General features: G+C 48.8%; 1 protein-coding gene across 2 annotated transcripts in view; it reads right to left on the bottom strand.

Moving 5' to 3' along the window:
* Positions 1 to 16378, bottom strand: part of RCC1L (RCC1 like) — a 35095-nt gene extending 18717 nt beyond the window's left edge. Inside the window, exons 1-7 of one of the 2 annotated variants that reach the window (XM_026456600.1) lie at positions 15911 to 16378; positions 11377 to 11506; positions 8754 to 8882; positions 7246 to 7312; positions 5963 to 6014; positions 3540 to 3624; positions 394 to 575 (exon numbers count right to left, since the gene is read on the bottom strand). In XM_026456600.1, the coding sequence (XP_026312385.1) occupies positions 394 to 575; positions 3540 to 3624; positions 5963 to 6014; positions 7246 to 7312; positions 8754 to 8882; positions 11377 to 11506; positions 15911 to 16234 (969 nt within the window). In that variant the 5' untranslated portion in view covers positions 16235 to 16378. The remainder of the gene's footprint in view (positions 1 to 393; positions 576 to 3539; positions 3625 to 5962; positions 6015 to 7245; positions 7313 to 8753; positions 8883 to 11376; positions 11507 to 15910) is intronic. The other variant, XM_026456601.1, reaches the window with a different exon arrangement.
* Positions 16379 to 17610: the final 1232 nt, after the last annotated feature.

The raw sequence follows: 17610 nt of genomic DNA, 5'->3' as shown, positions 1-17610 counted from the left end.
CGACTTGGCCCCTGGGATTACAGGCATGAGTCACCGTGCTCAGCCTATTTGCTTTGTTTTGAGACAGAGTCTTGCTCTGTCACCTAGGCTGGAAGGCGGTGGCACGATCTCAGCTCACTGCACTCTCCGAGCGATTCAATTCTCATGCCTCAGCCTCCTGAGTACCTGGGATTACAGGCATGCACCACCACACCTGGCTAATTTTTGTATTTTTTTTGTAGAGATGGGGTTTTGCCATGTTGTCCAGGCTGGTCTTGAACACTTGACCTCAAGCGATCTGCCTGTCTCGGCCTTTCAAAGTGCTGGGATTACAGGTGTGAGCCACCACACCCGGCCCTTTAACACTTTAATGTTTCCAAACCTCCCAGCACCACGCCGTCGGTGACCGCATACCTGTGTGGAGTCAGTGACAGAGGCCAGCTGCAGGTACTCCGAGTTTCCCCAACCAAAAAGTCCTCCGTCGGCGGACACGGCCAGGCAGCAATCACCGTAGGTGGTAACTTGGACAATGTTCACTCCTGCCAGGTCTCCACCCAGCTTGGTGGGCGCGCTGGTGATATTGTAGTGACCCAGACCTAACACAGTGGAAAAGATGGATTTTTAATTATTTGCTCTTTTAACAAACACATACACAGACTTACTATATGCCAAGTGCAGTTTTAAGCACTTAACAAATATCAGCTCAGAAATCCTAATCTGGGGCTGGGCGCAGTAGCTCACATCTGCAATCCCAACACTGAGAGGCTGAGGTGGGCAGACCACTTGAGGTCAGGAGTTTGAGATCAGCCTGGTCAACATGGCGAAACCCTGTCTCTATTTAAAAAAAAAAAAATTACAAAAATTATCAGGGCATAATGGTACATGCCTGTAATCCCAGCTACTCAGGAGGCTGAGGCACAAGAATTGCTTGAACCTGGGAGGCAGAGGTTCCAGTTAAGCCGAGATTGTGCCACTGCACTCTAGCCTTGGCAAGAGTGAGACTGTCTCAAAAAATAAAAAAAGAAAGAAAAAGAAAGAAAAGAAAAGAGAGAGAGGGAGGAAGGAAGGAAGGAAGGAAGGAAGGAAGGAAGGAAGGAAGGAAGGAAGGAAATCCTAATCTGCTTATTTGCATGCTCATACAACTTATTTATTATTTTTGAGACGGAGTCTCACTCTGTTGCCCTGGCTGCAGTGCAGTGGTGTGATCTCAGCTCACTGCAATCTCCACCTCCTGGGTTCAAGCAATTTTTTAATTCTTGTGCCTTAGCCGCCTCCCAAGAAGCTGAGATCACAGGCACACACCACCATACCCAGCTAATTTTTGTATTTTTCGTAGAGATGGGGTTTTGTCATATTGGCGAGGCTAGTCTCAAACTCCTGACCTCAGGTGATCCGCCCATCTCAGCTTCCCAAAATGCTGGGATTATAGGCGTGAGCCACAGAGCCTGGTCTAAAATTTTTTTTTAATTGAAATAGAGATAGCATCTCACTATGTTGCCCAGGTTGGTATCAAACTCCTAGGCTCAAGCAATCCTCCTGCCTCAGCCTCCCAAAGTGCTTAGATTACAGGTGTGCGCCACCTGCCCGATCACAACGAGCAATTTCTAATGCACTGGTGGTCTTGCTAGAAATAAAGAAAATCTCTAAGAGCCCATGCCATCCCCAACACCACTCCCAAAAAACAGGGAACTTAAAATGGCATGGTTAACAGTCAGCAGAGAGGCCGGGCGCAGTGGCTCACACCTGTAATCCCAGCACTTTGGGAGGCCGAGGTGGGTGGATCATGAGGTCAGGAGTTCAAGACCAGCCTGACCAAGATGGTGAAACTCCGTCTCTACAAAAATTAGCCGGGTGCGGTGGCAGGCACCTGTAATCCCAGCTACTCGGGAGGCTGAGGCTGGAGAATCACTCAAACCCGGGTGGCAACGGTTGAAGTGAGCCAAGATCATGCCACTGCACTCCAGCCTGGGCGACAGAGTGAGACTCCGTCTCAAAAACAAACAAACAAACAAACAAAAACAGCAGAGAAAAGGACAGGCAGGACCTGCCCAAAAGCAAATGTCATTATCAGCACTTGCTATGGTGGTAACCCCTGGGCAGCAGCCCAAGGCAGAACACTGAACTGTAGACTCCTGCCTTCAACCGGGGTCCTCAAAGGGGCCTGTTCCTTAGCAGGTGAATGGATCAACCATGGTGCATCCAGACAATGTAACGTTTGTTATTCAGCACTAAAAAGCAGTGAGTTGCCAAGCCATGGAAAGGCATGGAGGAAACTTAAATACATGATACTGATTAAAATAAGCCTATCTGAAAAGGTTACATACTATAGGATTCTAGCTATATGGCATTCTGAAAAAGACAAACTATGCAGATAGTAAAAAGACTGGGGCCGGGCACAGTAGCTCATGCCTGTAATCCCAGTGCTTTGAGAGGCCTAGGCGGGCGGATCACAAGGTAAGATTGAGACCAGCCTGGCTGACACAATGAAACTCCGTCTCTACTAAAAAATACAAAAAATTAGCCGGGTGTGGTGGCGGGCACCTGTAGTCCCAGCTACTCGGGAGGCTGAGGCAGGAGAATGGTGTGAACCCGGAAGGCGGAGCTTGCAGAGAGCCGAGATCGCGCCACTGCACTCCAGCCTGGGTGACAGAGTGAGACACTGTCTCGAAAAAAAATAATAATAATAATAAACAAAATTTTAAAAACTTTTTAAAAGCCTCAAACAGCTTGTTCTTGCTGCTGAAAGACTCAGAACTCCTCTGTTGAGTGGCCAAAGATACCCCAATGCTCTCTCAGTTCATTTTTTTTTGAGATGGAGTCTCGCTCTGTTGCCCGGGCTGGAGTGTGGTGGTGAGATCTTGGCTCACTGCAACCTCTGCCTCCCAGGTTCAAGCAATTCTCCTGCCTCAGCCTCCCTAGTAGCTGGTATTACAGCCATGCGCCACCACACCCGGCTAATTTTTATATTTTTAGTAGAGACGGGGTTTCACTATGGTGGCCAGGCTGGTCTCAAACTCCTGACCTCAAGTGATCCACCCACCTTGGCCTCCCAAAGTGCTGGGATTACAGGTGTGAGCCACCACACCCAGCCTTCTCTCAGTTTATTTCTGTGGGAGCCAGTGCTGAGGGGAATGGAAGAGATGCAAAAAAATAGTATTACAGGAGGGCACAGTGGTTCCCACCTGGAATCCCAGCACACCAAGAGACCACAGCAGGCAGACTGCTTAAGGTCAGGAGTTCGAGACCAGCCTGGGCAACATGGCGAAACCCTGTTGCTACAAAAAATAAGCTGGGCTTGTTGGCTTACGTCCCAGCTATTCTGGAGGCTGTGGTGGGAGGATCACCTGAGCCTGGGAGTTTGAGACTACAGTGAGATGTGATCGCACCACTGCACTCCAGCTTGGGCGATGGAGCCAAGAACAGTGTTCCTCAGAAAGTGATAAGAGGTAAGAGCTGAATTAAGGAAGAAGGGTTCTAGCCCATAAACGCCCTACAGCTCACAGCTCCACATGACATGGACCGAGAACTTTCACGACCCCAGTGCATGAAAAGAACTCTACCTGTTTGCCCATCAGCGCCCCATCCGCAAGAATAGACTTCTCCTTTATCCGTCAGGAACAGACTATGATCCTGACCACAGGCGACCTAGCAGACAAACAGAGGTAAGGGGGATGAGAAGAAATGCTTAGAACCCTGGTGTCCTCATCCAAAGAAGGACCAGCACCATCGCCTGCCACTCCTGGGGACCTGGAGCATGGCCCAGGCAGGCTGCTCCATGCTCATCTTACTCCTTGTCAATCCACCAGTCTCCCACTGTATTGAATCTGCTCTTGTTAAAGTAAAATGCAGATCTCCAAAGGGGCAAATCCAAGAGCTCTGCCGTCCATCCCACACCATCTCCAAAGAACCACCCCTCCTCCATAACCCTTCTCCTCCCAGCCCTCTCTTCTACTCTCTCACAGCTTCCAGCCTTGCTCATGCACTCAGCCTCTACTTCAGACCCTTTGCTGTTGGGATCTCTCTCCAGGGTCTGTCTCCTGCCCTCCCCTCTCCTTCACTCCTCATGCTACCCTGGGAGATGGCAGCCACTCCCAATGCTTAACTGTGGCCTCTGCACTGTGATCTCTGGTCTCAACCACTCTCCCCAGTTCCAGACTCATTTTTCTAACTGCCTAATGAAAAGCGCCATCTACTGAACGATTTTTATACCAGGCACTGTGCTAAGTCAATATCTAAAACCACCAAGTAAGAAACTGAATCTCAGCTGGGCACAGCGACTCACTCTTGTAACCCCAGCAATTTGGGAGGCTGAGGCGTGTGGATCACCTGAGGTCAGGAGTTCAAGACCAGCCTGGCCAACATGGTAAAACCCCATCTCTACTAAAAATATAAAAATTAGCCAGGTCTGGTGGCGCATGCCTGTAGTCCCAGCTACTTGGGAGTCTGAGGCACGAGAATCACTTGAATCCAGGAAGTGGAGGTTGCTGTGGGCTGAGATGGCGCCACTGCACTAAAAAAAAAAAAAAAAAGAAAGAAAAAAGAAAAAAAGAAAAAAAAAGAAAAAGAAACCATCTTAGAGATGTCTGGTAACTTGCACAAAGTCACTCAGTCTAATAGGTGAAGGAGGCCTGGCATGGTGGCTTACACCCGTAATCCCAACATTTTGGACGGCCAAGGTGGAAGGATGGCTTGAGGCCAAGGGTCTGAGACCAGCCTGGCCAACACAGTGAGAATCTCTCTCTTTAAAATAAAATAATTAGCCGAGAATGATGTATGCCTGTAGATCCAGTTACTCAGGGGGCTGAGGCAAGAAGATCACTTGGGCCCAAGAGTTCAAGGCTGCAGTGAGCTATGATCACACCACTGCATTCCAGCTTAGGCAACAGAGTGAGACCCTGCCTCTAAAAAATTTTCAAATATGGCCAGGCGCAGTGGCTCATGCCTGTAACGCCAGCGCTTTGGGAGGCCAAGACAGGCAGATCATGAGGTCAGAAGATCGAGACCACCCTGGCTAACACGGTGAAACTCTGTCTCTACTAAAAACACAAAAATTAGCAGGGCGTGATGGTGCGCACCTTTAGTCCCAGCTACTCGGGAGGCTGAGGCAGGAGAATGGTGTGAACCCGGGAGGCAGAGCTTGCAGTGAGCCAAGATGGCGCCACTGCACTCCAGCCTGGGCGACAGAGCAAGACTCCGTCTCAAAAAAAAATTTTTTTTCAAATAAAACCAAAAAGCCGTATCACAGTATAATCAGTGCTGTGGTGTTCTAGGCCAGCTGTATTTTGCTCTCCATTTTATTCTCATCCCCAGAATAGTGCCAGGCTCATGGTAGGTACCTATAATAAACATTTAAATGCATATATGCATGAATACAGCAAGTGATGTGATACTTTTGCTTCAGCCTCCCCAGATGCTGAGGTTACGGGCGTGAGCCACCACATCTGGCCTCAGTGAGCTTTTTAACTTGTTCACCCACTAGAGTGTCATCCCCAAAAATCTTTTTTTTTGAGACAGAGTCTTGCTCGTTGTCCAGGCTGGCGTGCAGTGGTGCAATCTCTTGGCTCATTGCAGCCTCCACCTCCCAGGTTCAAGCAATTCCTGTGCCTCAGCCTCCTGAGTAGCTGGGATTACAAGCATGTGCCACCACACCCGGCTAATTTTTATATTTTTAGTAGAGATGGGTTTCACCATGTTGGCCAGGCTGGTCTGGAACTCCTGACTTCAGGTGATCCACCTGCCTCGGCCTCTCAAAGTGCTGGGATTACAGGTATAAACCACCATGCCTGGTCCCAAAATCTTATTAAACTTGGTATCCCTAGAATCTAGCATAAATCCTGGCCTATAGTAGGTAGGCTATAATTTTTGCTAAAATAATTTAATTCAGAAAATTCCCCTAACAAATTTGCCATCACCCGACCCAAATCTCAACTTTTCAAAAGCACCCCGGGAACAGAATAAGCCGCTCTCGGCCCATCTCTCTTACCTGGACCACCTGGCCATCGAAGTCCTCCATTCTGTGGACTCTGTGACTTTCACTACAGCCAGGAACAAATTGGGAAGAAGCAAGGGATGCGGTCATGACAAGCACTGTGCAGCCTTTTCCCTGTCACCCCAACTGATGGTCTGTCCCCTCCGCATACACAGTAACTGTTAGGGTAACTCTCAAGGTCAAATCTGAGGCCAAGTCAGGCCTGGGCATGAAAGTAAAACAAAACAAAATCCTAGGTGATTTCGACACGCGGCCAAAGTTGAGAGTGGTGTTGAGGCCCTCCAACATCATACAAGAACTAGAGGGAAATGTTTTTAAACACTAAAATGAAAAGAATTGACTGGGCATGATGGCTCACGCCTGTAATTCCAGCACTTATGGAGGCCGAGGCGGGCGGATTACCTGAGGTCTGGAGTTTGAAACCAGCCTGGCTAAAATGACGAAACCCCATCTCTACTAAAAATACAAAAAATTAGCCAGGTGTGGTGGCGGGCGCCTGTAATCCCAGCTACTCGGGAGGCTGAAAGATGAGAATCGCTTGTACCCAGGCGGTGGAGGTTGCAGCGAGCCGAGATCTCACCTGCACTCCAGTCTGTGTGACACAGTGAGACTCTGTCTCAAACAAACAAACAAAAAATAAATAAAATGAAAAAACCTGAAATAAAGGGGAATGTTTAAAAATCAATTTGATAAAATAAAAACTCAATTTGTAAAAATTCATCCTAAGAGGGCCGGGAGCGGTGGCTCACGCCTGTAATCCCAGCACTTTGGGAGGCCAAGGTGGGGAGATCATGAGGTCAAGAAATGGAGACCATCCTGGCCAACATGGTGAAATCCCGTCTCTACTAAAACTACAAAAATTAGCTGGGTGTGCTGGTGTGTGTCTGTAGTCCCAACTACTTGGGAGGCTGAGGCAGGAAAATCACTTGAACCTGGGAGGCAGACGTTGCAGTGAGCCCAGATCGCGCCATTGAACTCTGGCCTGGCGAGAGAGTAAGACTCCATCTCAACAACAACAACAACAACAACAATAACAAAAGATTTATCCAAAGAAGTTTTATACATCAAAACCAATGCTCACGCCCCCTCTTCTCCCACCAAGCTAATGTATGGCGCTCAACCTGAAACAGACAGGATTCCCCCAGCTTTCTGCTGAGTTCTCACGACCCCGTCCCAGGCATGCCTCTGATCGCCCCATGGGTTTACCACAGTCATCTCCCTAGAAATGTTTGACATTTAACCCAACATGGGGAAGGGTAGGCCTTCTGGGAACTCACCTGTAAATTTCATTTTCGATCACCTTTCTTCCACATTGTCCATAAGAATTGTTTCCCATGCTGAAGACTAAAAATACCACCACCGATTAAATCAGTTCTGCAGGTTTGTGGGATACTAGAATGTGAGGACTGGAAGGGGTCTCACTGGTGGTCCCGTCCTGGTTAGCTCACCCTCCTCCTCCAACAGCCCCTGGGTTTCCTTCTCCAACTTTCTCAGGCTCTGCAGAAACTCCCAAGAGGCGTGTGGGGGTCTAGATCCCCCTTCCCCTCCTGGTCCTAGATCCACCTCTTGGGAATTCCACCTTCTGAGGCTAGAATTGCACTCCCCGTACCTGTCACCAGCCTGCATCCTCTCTAGAAAGAGCTCCTAAATGCCACCTCCACCTTCTCCTACAGAGCACACTCAGCCGGAAAATGAAATTTGAAGCTAGGCACAGTGGCTCAAGACTAATCCCAGCGCTTTGGGAGGCCAAGGCAGGTGGATCACTTGAGGTTAGGAGTTCAAGGCCAGACTGGCCAATATGGTGAAATCTCGTCTCTACTAAAAATACAAAAATTAGCTGAGCGCAGTGGTGGGTGCCTGTAATCCCAGCTACTCGGGAGACTGAGGCAGGAGAATCACTTGAACCCAGGAGGTAGAAGCTGCAGTGAGCCGAGATCCTGCCACTGCAGTCCAGCCTGGGTGACAGAGCAAGACTTTGTCACAGATTAAAAAAAAAAAAAAGAAAAAAGAAAATGAAATGTGAAAAATGTAATTCACACTGACCTTTCCCTGGAAAGAACCCCTTTTCTAAAAAGGGGCCATGTTATCCAGGGGCCCAGACTCTGAAAGCCCCCAACCACTTAGAAGATGTGTTAGCAAACAGGCTTCTTTCAATACCAACAGAAAAAGCCACCTTTGGCTGGGCGCGGTGGCTCACACCTGTAATCCCAGCACTTTGGGAAGCCAAGGCAGGCAGATCACCTGAGGTCAGGTGTTCAAGACCAGCATGGCCAACGTGGTGAAATCCCATCTCTACAAAAAATACAAAAATTAGTCGGGCGTGGTGGCGGCCACCTATAATCCCAGCTACTCGGGAGGCTGAGGCCGGAGAATCACTTGAACCCAGGAGGCAGAGGTTGCAGTGAGCCAAGATCATGCCACTGCACTCCAGCCTGGGCAGCAGAGCGAGACTGTCTCAAAAAAAAAAAAAAAAGAAAAAATAGAAAAAGCCACCTCTACACACCACCCAGTTCAGTGACTTCACAGCAAATGGATCAGGCTGCCTTGTGTGCAGTTATATTTATAAATACATATGATTTTCCAAGAACCAGAGAGTGGACCACATAAGAATCAATAAGCCGTGCCCAGCTGTCTTGAGCAATCCCACCGATCTGCTCAGGAAATGCCACGGTTCACTCATTAGATGTGGTTCAATCGAACAAGCCACTCAGGCCTGATCTGAGGCTCCAATTCATAGTGAAATGGTCCCCACACTCCTCCACCACCCTTCAGTAGGTCAACTTACCTCCTTCCCTGTCAGTCAACACAAGAGAGTGAGCTCGGCCGCAGGAGACCTGCAGCACCCGTGTCTCCTGAGGTCTGTCCAGAGGCAGGGAGACGGGTGAGGGCTCCAACACATACTCATAGCCCCTCGCTGGAAAAGACACAGGACACTGATTAAGAGGCATGCATTTCTAACACTGGGAATCATACTGTCCAACTCCACACTACCACACTGGAAAAAAGAGAGTCGAAGGTAGGAAAGACTCATCAAGGCAGGTAAGTTACGGGCAGAGCGAGGACCAGAAGCCCAACGCCCAGCTCAAGCCATGGGAGTTACACAAGCAGATTCCAGAAAAGCATACTTGGTCTTCTGGCCAGGCGCAGTGGCTCACACCTATAATCCCAGCACTTTGGGAGGCCAAGGCAGGTGTATCACTTGAGGTCAGGAGTTCGAGACCAACCTGGCCAACGTGGTGAAACCCCCGTCTCTACTAAACTCCAAAAATTAGCCAGGTGTGATGGCGGGTGCCTGTAGTACCAGCTACTCAGGAGGCTGAGGCAGGAGAATCACCTGAACCAGGGAGGCGGAGGTTACAGTGAGCCGAGATCATGCCACTGCACTCCAGCCTGAGCGAGAGCAAGACTCCATCTCAAACAAAAAAATAAGACATTTGATATAAAATAAATGAAAAAACACAGAAAACAAAATATATGCTACGATTAAAATTATGTAAAAATGTATTTGTCTGTGAACGAGCGAACGGAAAAAAAAAAATGAGAGGTCTGTCCAGTATGTATTTCTGGGTAATTTCCTACCTATTTTAGGAACTCTTTCTTTTTTCCTTTTTTTTGAGACGGAGTCTGGCTCTGTGCCCCAGGCTGGAGTACAGTGGCGTGATCTCGGCTCACTGCAAGCTCCGCCTCCCGGGTTCACGCCATTCTCCTGCCTCAGCCTCCCAAGCAGCTATGACTACAGGCACCCGCCACCACACCTGGCTAATTATTTTTTGTATTTTTTAGTAGAGATGGGGTTTCACCGTGTAGACCAGGATGGTCTCGATCTCCTGACCTCGTGATTCACCCATCTCGGCCTCCCAAAGCACTGGGATTACAGGCTTGAGCCACCGTGCCTGGCGAGATGGGGTTTCACTGTGTTAGCCAGGAGGGTCTTGATCTCCTGGCCTCATGATCCACCCGCCTCGGCCTCCCAAACTGCTGGGATTATAGGCGTGAGCCACCACGCCCGGCCTCTTTTTTCCTTTTTTTAAAGAGACATGGTCTTGCTCTGTTGCGCAGGCTGGAGTGCAGTGGTGCAGTCACCACTCACTGCAGCCTCAAACTCCTGGGCTCAAGTAATCCTCCCACCTCAGCCTCTGGAGTAACCAGGATTATAGGTGCATGCCACCATGCTCAGCTAATTCTTTTTCATTTTTTTTTTTTTAGAGACAGGGTCTCGCTATGTTACCCAGGGTGGTCTGGAACTCCAGGTCTCAAGCAATCCCTCCCACCTCGGCCTCCCAAAGTGCTGGGATTACAGGCCCCTGTGCCTGGCCTAGGAAATATTTCTTACTGTTCTCATAGTAATTTTTAGTTAATTTCTACTTTTCTGTTTGTCTGTTTGTTTGTTTGTTTAAGACAGTCTCACTGTCACCCAGGCTGGAGTATAGTGGCATGATCTCAACTCACTGCAACCTCCACCTCCTGGGTTCAAGAGATTCTCGTGCCTCAGCCTCCAAAGTAACTGGGACTATATAGGCACGTGCCACCATGCCAGGCTAACTTTTTATATTTTTAGTAGAGATGGGGTTTCACCATGTTGGCCAGGCTGATCTCAAACTCCTGGCCTCAAGTGATCCACTCTCCTCGGCTTCCCAAAGTGCTGGGATTACAGGCGTGAGCTACCACGCCTAGCCAGGCTAATGTCTACTTTTTAAAATGCCATTATAAGTTATTTCTAACATTTTTACAATCCAAGGTTCAAACATTTGAACTAAAGCCTCCATGTTAACAATTTTACTGCCGTTTCCCCCCAAAAAACATATTCTAGGCACTGCAGAGTACTTCAGGCTGTCTGTCTCCAAGCTAGGGAAAAAAAAGTCATCTTTTAGGCCACAAAAGAACATCTTTACTTATCTGCAAAGGCCAGGTGCTTGCCCTTTGCCTGATGGTTCAACATTGATACCAAAGAGGCTAAAAAATAATCTAGCCCAGATAGTTTCAAACAACATCCCTTTAAGTCTTCGTCTATTTTTTTGCTATGGTTTGGTTTATGAAACCATATTCTTGAACACCAAAGGGAGGGCTGGGTGCTGTGGCTCACACCTGTAATCACAGCACTTTGTGAGGCCGAGGAGGGTGGATCACCTGAGTTCAGGAGTTCGAGACCAGCCTGGTGAACATAGTGGAACCCCAACTCTACTAAAAATATAAAAATTAGCCAGTCATAATGGTGTGCGCCTGTAATCCCAGCTACTCAGGAGGCTGAGGCAGGAGAATCACTTCAATCTGGGAGGTGGAGGTTGCACTGAGCCAGGATCTTGCCACTGCACTCTGTTGCCTGGCAACAGAGCGAGACTCTGTCTCAAAAAAAAAAGAGCTTTCTCAGACCAATCCCGGCAGAGATGAGACAAGGTAGGGATGCTCACTTTTATCTTTCCGGCTCCTGTGAAATCCAAGCTGAGAATCTTTGTTGAGTCCCATCCCCCAGACTTTCGTAATATCTTTGGTCTTAGAGGACAGCAGTGTGAATCCATAGCCACAAGCAGCAGACGAAATCTGAAAAGCAGTTCCCACAAAGCATGAACTGATTTGTAATGTCAAGTTTGCTCAGTAATAAGTGACAGGTTATTTATCAAATCCAAGAACACAGACTATTTTGGGGGGGGGTTGTTTTTGTTTTTGAGAGTCTCACTCTGTTGCCCAGGCTGAGTGCAGTGGCGTGATCTTGGCTCACTGGAATCTCCATTTCCCAAGTTCAGGCCTCCCATGTAGCTGGGACTGCAGGTGTGTGCACTACATCTGGCTAACTTCTGTATTTTTAGTAGAGACAGAGTTTCATCATGTTGGCCCAGCTGGTCTCGAACTCCTGGCCTCAAGTGATCTGTCCACCTTGGCCTCCCAAGGTGCTGGGACTACAGGCATAAGCCACCATGCCCAGCCCAAGAACACATATTATTAAGACAGCAACTAGCATTTATTGAGCATTTACTATATGTTTGATAAGTATTATCTCATTTAATCTTTATAATCACTCTATGAACGGTGATTTACATGTAGACGATAAATATAGTGGTAAATGTCAGCTCACCACTAGGTATTACCATCCCCATTCACCAAAACCAAGATACTCTCTAGCAGCCGAATACAGTGGCTCACACCTGTAATCCCAGCACTTTGGGAGGCCAAGGCGGGCAGATCACTTGAGGTCAGGAGTTCGAGACCCACTTTGGCCAACATGGTGAAACCCCATCTCTACTAAAAATACAAAAAAATTGGCCGGGCACGGTGGCTCACGCCTGTAATCCTAGCACTCTGGGAGGCCAAGGCGGGCGGATCACAAGGTCAGGAGATTGAGACCACAGTGAAACCCCGTCTCTACTAAAAATACAGAAAAAAATTAGCTGGGCGCAGTGGCGGGTACCTGTAGTCCCAGCTACACGGGAGGCTAAGGCCGGAGAATGGCATGAACCTGGAAGACGGAGCTTGTAGTGAGCCGAGATCTCGCCACTGCACTCCCGCCTGGGCGACAAAGACAGACTCTGTCTCGAAAAAAAAAAAAATACAAAAATTAGCTAGGCATGGTGGCGTGTGCCTGTAATCTCAGATAGTCGGGAGGCTGAGGCCGGAGAATTGCTTGAAGCCAGGAGGCAGAGGTTGCAGTGACTCAAGATGGTGCCACTGCACTCCAGCCTGGGTGACAGAGTAAGACTCTGTCTCATAAAAAAAAAAAAAAAAAAAAAAACACCACCATCTCTTACCGTGGTAGGTAAGTTGACAGATCTCCTTAGACTGAATCCTGGCTCCATCCTTACCAACTGTGTGACCTGAAGTAGATTACTTTATCTCTCTGTATCTGTTCTCCTTCTCTAAAAAATGAAGATGATAATAGTACCATCTCTCTCATTGAACTGTTGTGAAGACTAAACGAGTTAACATAGCTAAAGCTCTTATAGGGAATGGTACCCAACTCAATGTAAGAGCTATATTTTGAGCCTGGGCAACAAAGTGACAACCTGTCTCTATGCAAAAATCAAAATTTAGGCTGAGCGTGGTAGCATATGCCTATGGTCCCAGCTACATGGGAGGCTGAAGCAGGAGGATCACTTGAACCCAGGAGATCGAGGCTGCAGTGACCCGTGATCATGCTACTGCACTCCAGCCTGGGCAACAGAGCCAGATTTAAAAAAAAAAAAAAAAAAGCTATATATATACACACACATAGATGTATATATACACACATACACATATAGGTGTATACGTATATATATGCACATATAGGTGTATATACACGTGTACATATGCATATACACACATATATACACATATACACACACACACACACACACACACACACACATATATATATGGGGGGGAGAGGGGGAGAGAGAGAGAGAGAGAGAGAGATAGGGTTCTCACTATGTTACCCAGGCTGGTCTCAAACTCTTGGGCTCAAATGATCCTCCCGCCTTGGCCTCCCAAAGTGCTGGAATTACAGGCATGAGCTACCACACCTGGCCTATATTTTATGTTTTATTTTTATTGTTGTTTAGGGGTTCTTTTGTAATTGCTTTTTTTGTTTTTCTATGTTCTATTTCTTATTGCTGTTAGCAGCAGTAGTATAAGGCAGATGAGAAAGTGTAGCTCCTAGAGGTTGAGTAACTTGACTACATGCTTTTCACCCTGACACTACACCGTTACATTCTCAGGCTATTACCATGAAAAGGAAAATTCAGTACTACAGCTACTGTGAATTTAACACAGTGACAACCCCAAGGTCTTTGTTGAGTGTTTTAACTACACTCTCATCAATCCTCACCTTCACTGACCTGATGAGAAAACCAGGGCTTTCAATGGGGTTGGATATAGACCAAAGATGGTTTGATTTTAAAATCAACCCTCTTTTGGCCGGGCACAGTGGCTCACGCCTATAATCCCAGCACTTTGGGAGGCCAAGGCGGGTGGGTCACTTGAGTTCAGTTCAAGACCAGCCTAGCTAACATGGTGAAACCCCATCTCTACTAAAAATACAAAAATTTGCTGGGCGAGGTGGCAGGTGCCTGGAATCCCAGCTACACAGGAGGCTGAGGCAGGAGAATCTCTTGAACCCAGGAGGTGGAGGTTGCAGTAAGCAGAGACCATGTCACTGCACTCCAGCCTGGGTGACAGAGTGAGACTCTATCTCAAAAAAATGAATAAATAAATAAATAAAATAAACCCTCTTTCCATACCACCCAGAGTGACCATATTCCTGGTTGGCCTGGGGCAGTCTGGGTTTACAGCTGATGTCCCAGTGTTCACTCTCAAATTGGATGACAAATTATATGGTCACACTAACCATCCCCTACTACCTCTTGGCTGTTTACAGTTGATTAGAGGCCTCTGTAGTGTCTCTCAGGGACCATATGTAAATCTAACCTAATCCTAACATGATCAGTGGTAAACCCATACCAAAATGCCTGCTGGAAAACGCCACTTCAGCACTAATCATGAACAAACGCTGGGAACTCTTTTTTTTCATTCCAGCATTTCTTGAAGAAAGCTAGCTAAATATTTCTTTAAATTTGACGTGTTGACACCTTGTTTAATCAAGTCATCCAAGAGTGATATTTTCCCTTGTAATACACATTTGGAATATAATATATAGGCCTGCATAATTGTGCTAGTCAAAAAAACTTCAGTTCTCTGGCCTCCTACAGCCCCCCTACACCTCTGGAATGGTTTAAGTACCACCAAAACAATCTATGTGGAAGGCAAGAGACAGCCCCTGGCCATGCATTCAGAAACACAGAAAAGAGCAAAGTCAGCCAGGCACTGTGGCTCACACCTGTAATCCCAGCACTTTGGGAGGCTAAAGCAGAAGAATCACTTGAGGCCAGGAGTTCAAGACCAGCCTGGGCAACATAATGAGACCCACCACCCCCTCCCCGCCCCACATCTCTAAAAAAAATTTAAAATTAGCCAGGTGTGGTGGCATGCGCCTGCAATCCCAGTTACTCAGGAAGCTGAGGTGGGAGGATCACTTGAGCCCAGGAGGCAGAGGTTGCAATGAACAGAGATCAAGCCACCGTATTCCAGCCCCAGTGACAGAGTGAGACCCTGTTTCAAAAAAAACTCAAAATTACTAAATGAGCTTTACAGCAGATGTGAGCAGGCAAAAGAAAGAATCAGAATCAGTGAACTTGAAAATAGGCCAACTGAGATTGGCCAGTCTAAGAAACAAAGAAAAAAAGGCCAGGTGTAGTGGCTCATACCTATAATCCCAGCACTTTGGGAGGTTGAGGCGGGAGAATCACTTGAGCTCAGGAGTTTGAGACCAGCCTGGGCAAAACAGCAAGACCCATCTCTACAAAAAAAAATTAAAAATTAGCCGGGCATGTTGGCGCACACCTGTATTCCCAGCTATATGGGAGGCTGAGGCAGGAGGATCTCTTGAGCCCAAGAGGTCGAGGCTGCAATGAGCTATGACACCACTGCACTCCAGACTGACTGACAGAGCGAGACCCTGTCTCTAAAAATTAAATTTAAAAAAAATCCACTTTCTGAGTTGTTCATTGAAACATCTCAGCTGGTATACATTTTCAATGGACTTTCGAATTTTGTTTTCCTAACATCGCTGGCCTGAGTGAGAATCCCACCGCATATAAACAGCTAGCAGCGGTGGGCCTCGGGCCTCAACCCTCTCTGCGCCTCTCCTTCCTCCCCGTAACTGGGGATAACAATTGTCGACTCAGTGGGTGCTAAGCGAATGACACGACCCAGCACAACATTCGGCACTGCCACCCAATAAATGTTGATGGCCACCCCTAACGCCTTCCCCTCCCGGGCTTGCAGCCAGCTCGAGAGTCGTCCTCCCCGAAGTCTGGCACCCAGAAGAGCCAACTTCTTGAAGAGAGCCGAATAGGTCGAGGGAGGCCGGGAGTGCGCAAGAGAGGAAGGGAGGGAGGAAGCCGCGGCCCGCACCTTTTGGTCCAACTCCAGGCGATAGGGCACGGGCTGGATCCTGCGGCGCGGCCGGGCGCCGGCGCGGGGTCCGGGCCCGGAGCTGGGCACCACAAAGGTGGGCACGCCCAGCGCCCCGGAGAAGCTGAAGCCCCACACGAAGACGCGATCGGCGCGGGCAGCGCGCTCGCTCACGTATTGGAACACGGGCACCTCGGCCTCGGCTTCTGCCGCTTCGCGCCGGCTCCGCGAGCGCCCGGCCGCCGTCCAGTGCCCTCGCCCCAGCCCCGGCCCGCTCAGCCTCCGCCCCAGCCGAGCCCCAGCCACCAACGCCACCAGCGCCATCCTCCGCTCCACGCCTCAGCAGCCTCTGGTCGCCGCCATCTTGCGTGACCCTTGACACCACGCCTCGGCGGAAGAGGCTGCGGCCACCTTTACTCCTGGTTGAAGGCAAAGGCGCTGACGGCTGCCCAAGACTCAGGGGGGCGTGGTGGGGCTTGGAGGGGTGTGGCGATGATGAGGGGCGGGGTTAGGGGCGTGATTAGGAATCTTGTCCCTTAGGAAAACTCCGTGTCTTGTTTTGCTCCCTTGCTATTGCCCCTCGACATTTCTCACCTGGCCTTGCTGCAGCCGTCCGTGCTCCTGTCTGCTTCCACGCCGCCCCAGGCCGTCCTCCAGCCACAGCGAGCTGGAGTGGGCGATTCCCTGCTGCCTTCGCTTCCCCTGCCCAGGTCCCCTCAAACCTATTACTCACCTTTAGACAGACAGCTCACTGCAACCTCCCCCTCCCAGGTTCAAGTGATTCTCGTGTCCCAGCCTCCCGAGTAGCTGGGACCACAGGCGCACGCCACCACACCCGGCTAATTTTTGTATTTTTAGTAGAGACGGGGGTTTCACGATGTTGGCCAGGCTAGTCTTGAACTCCTGACCTCCAGTGATCCACCCACCTCGGCCTCCCAAAGTGCTGGGATTACAGGCATGAGCCACCGCCCCCGGCCTGTGCAGGCCTGTTTTATGGAAGGTGACTGGGGAACACCCACTGATAAAATGTGGTGACCGCAAGACTGCTCATGGAAAGCCTCTTACTACTGGGAGTAAAATTCATGAAGGCATTGAAACCACCAGTCTGCCTGGCTATGAAATCTCTTCTCTGCGGTAGACCGAGTCTTCCAGCAATTTGGAAGACAAAGGTGGGAGAATCACTTGAGAGTTCGAGACCAGCCTGAGCAACATAGTGGATGCTTTCTCTACAAAAAAATTTAAAAATTAGCTCGGCATGATGGTGTGCACCTGTGGTGCCAGCTCCTTGGGAGACTGAGGCAGGAGGATGGCTTAAGCCCGGGAGTTTGAGGCTGCAGTGAGTCATGATTGCACCACCGCACTCCAGCCAGGACAACAGAGTGAGACCCTGTCTCTGAAAAAAAAAAAATTAAATTAAATGTAAATATAAAAGTAAAAATAAATGTGTCCCTGGACCCACCTGGTAGTAAGTTCCCTGGCACCCAAGGACACATTTGGGATAGATACACTTAGCCGCTCACGTTGGTCCCCTTACCCTGTCTCGACCCAGCCAGTATTCAATCAGAACACACACTGTTTGCCACATGGAATTGTAGATGCTAGTGCCACCTTCAAAGATGTAAAGGATTCAGAGGGGTGGTGATTCCTATCCAATGGGTGGCTCTCCATTGAGTTCACCTGTTTGGCTCCTTAAAAAAATG

Source organism: Piliocolobus tephrosceles, chromosome 8 (assembly GCF_002776525.5).
Source record: "Piliocolobus tephrosceles isolate RC106 chromosome 8, ASM277652v3, whole genome shotgun sequence".
Lineage (NCBI taxonomy): Eukaryota > Metazoa > Chordata > Mammalia > Primates > Cercopithecidae > Piliocolobus > Piliocolobus tephrosceles.
The sequence above is the reverse complement of the archived record's forward strand: the minus strand, read 5'-3'. Positions and strand labels throughout refer to the sequence as shown.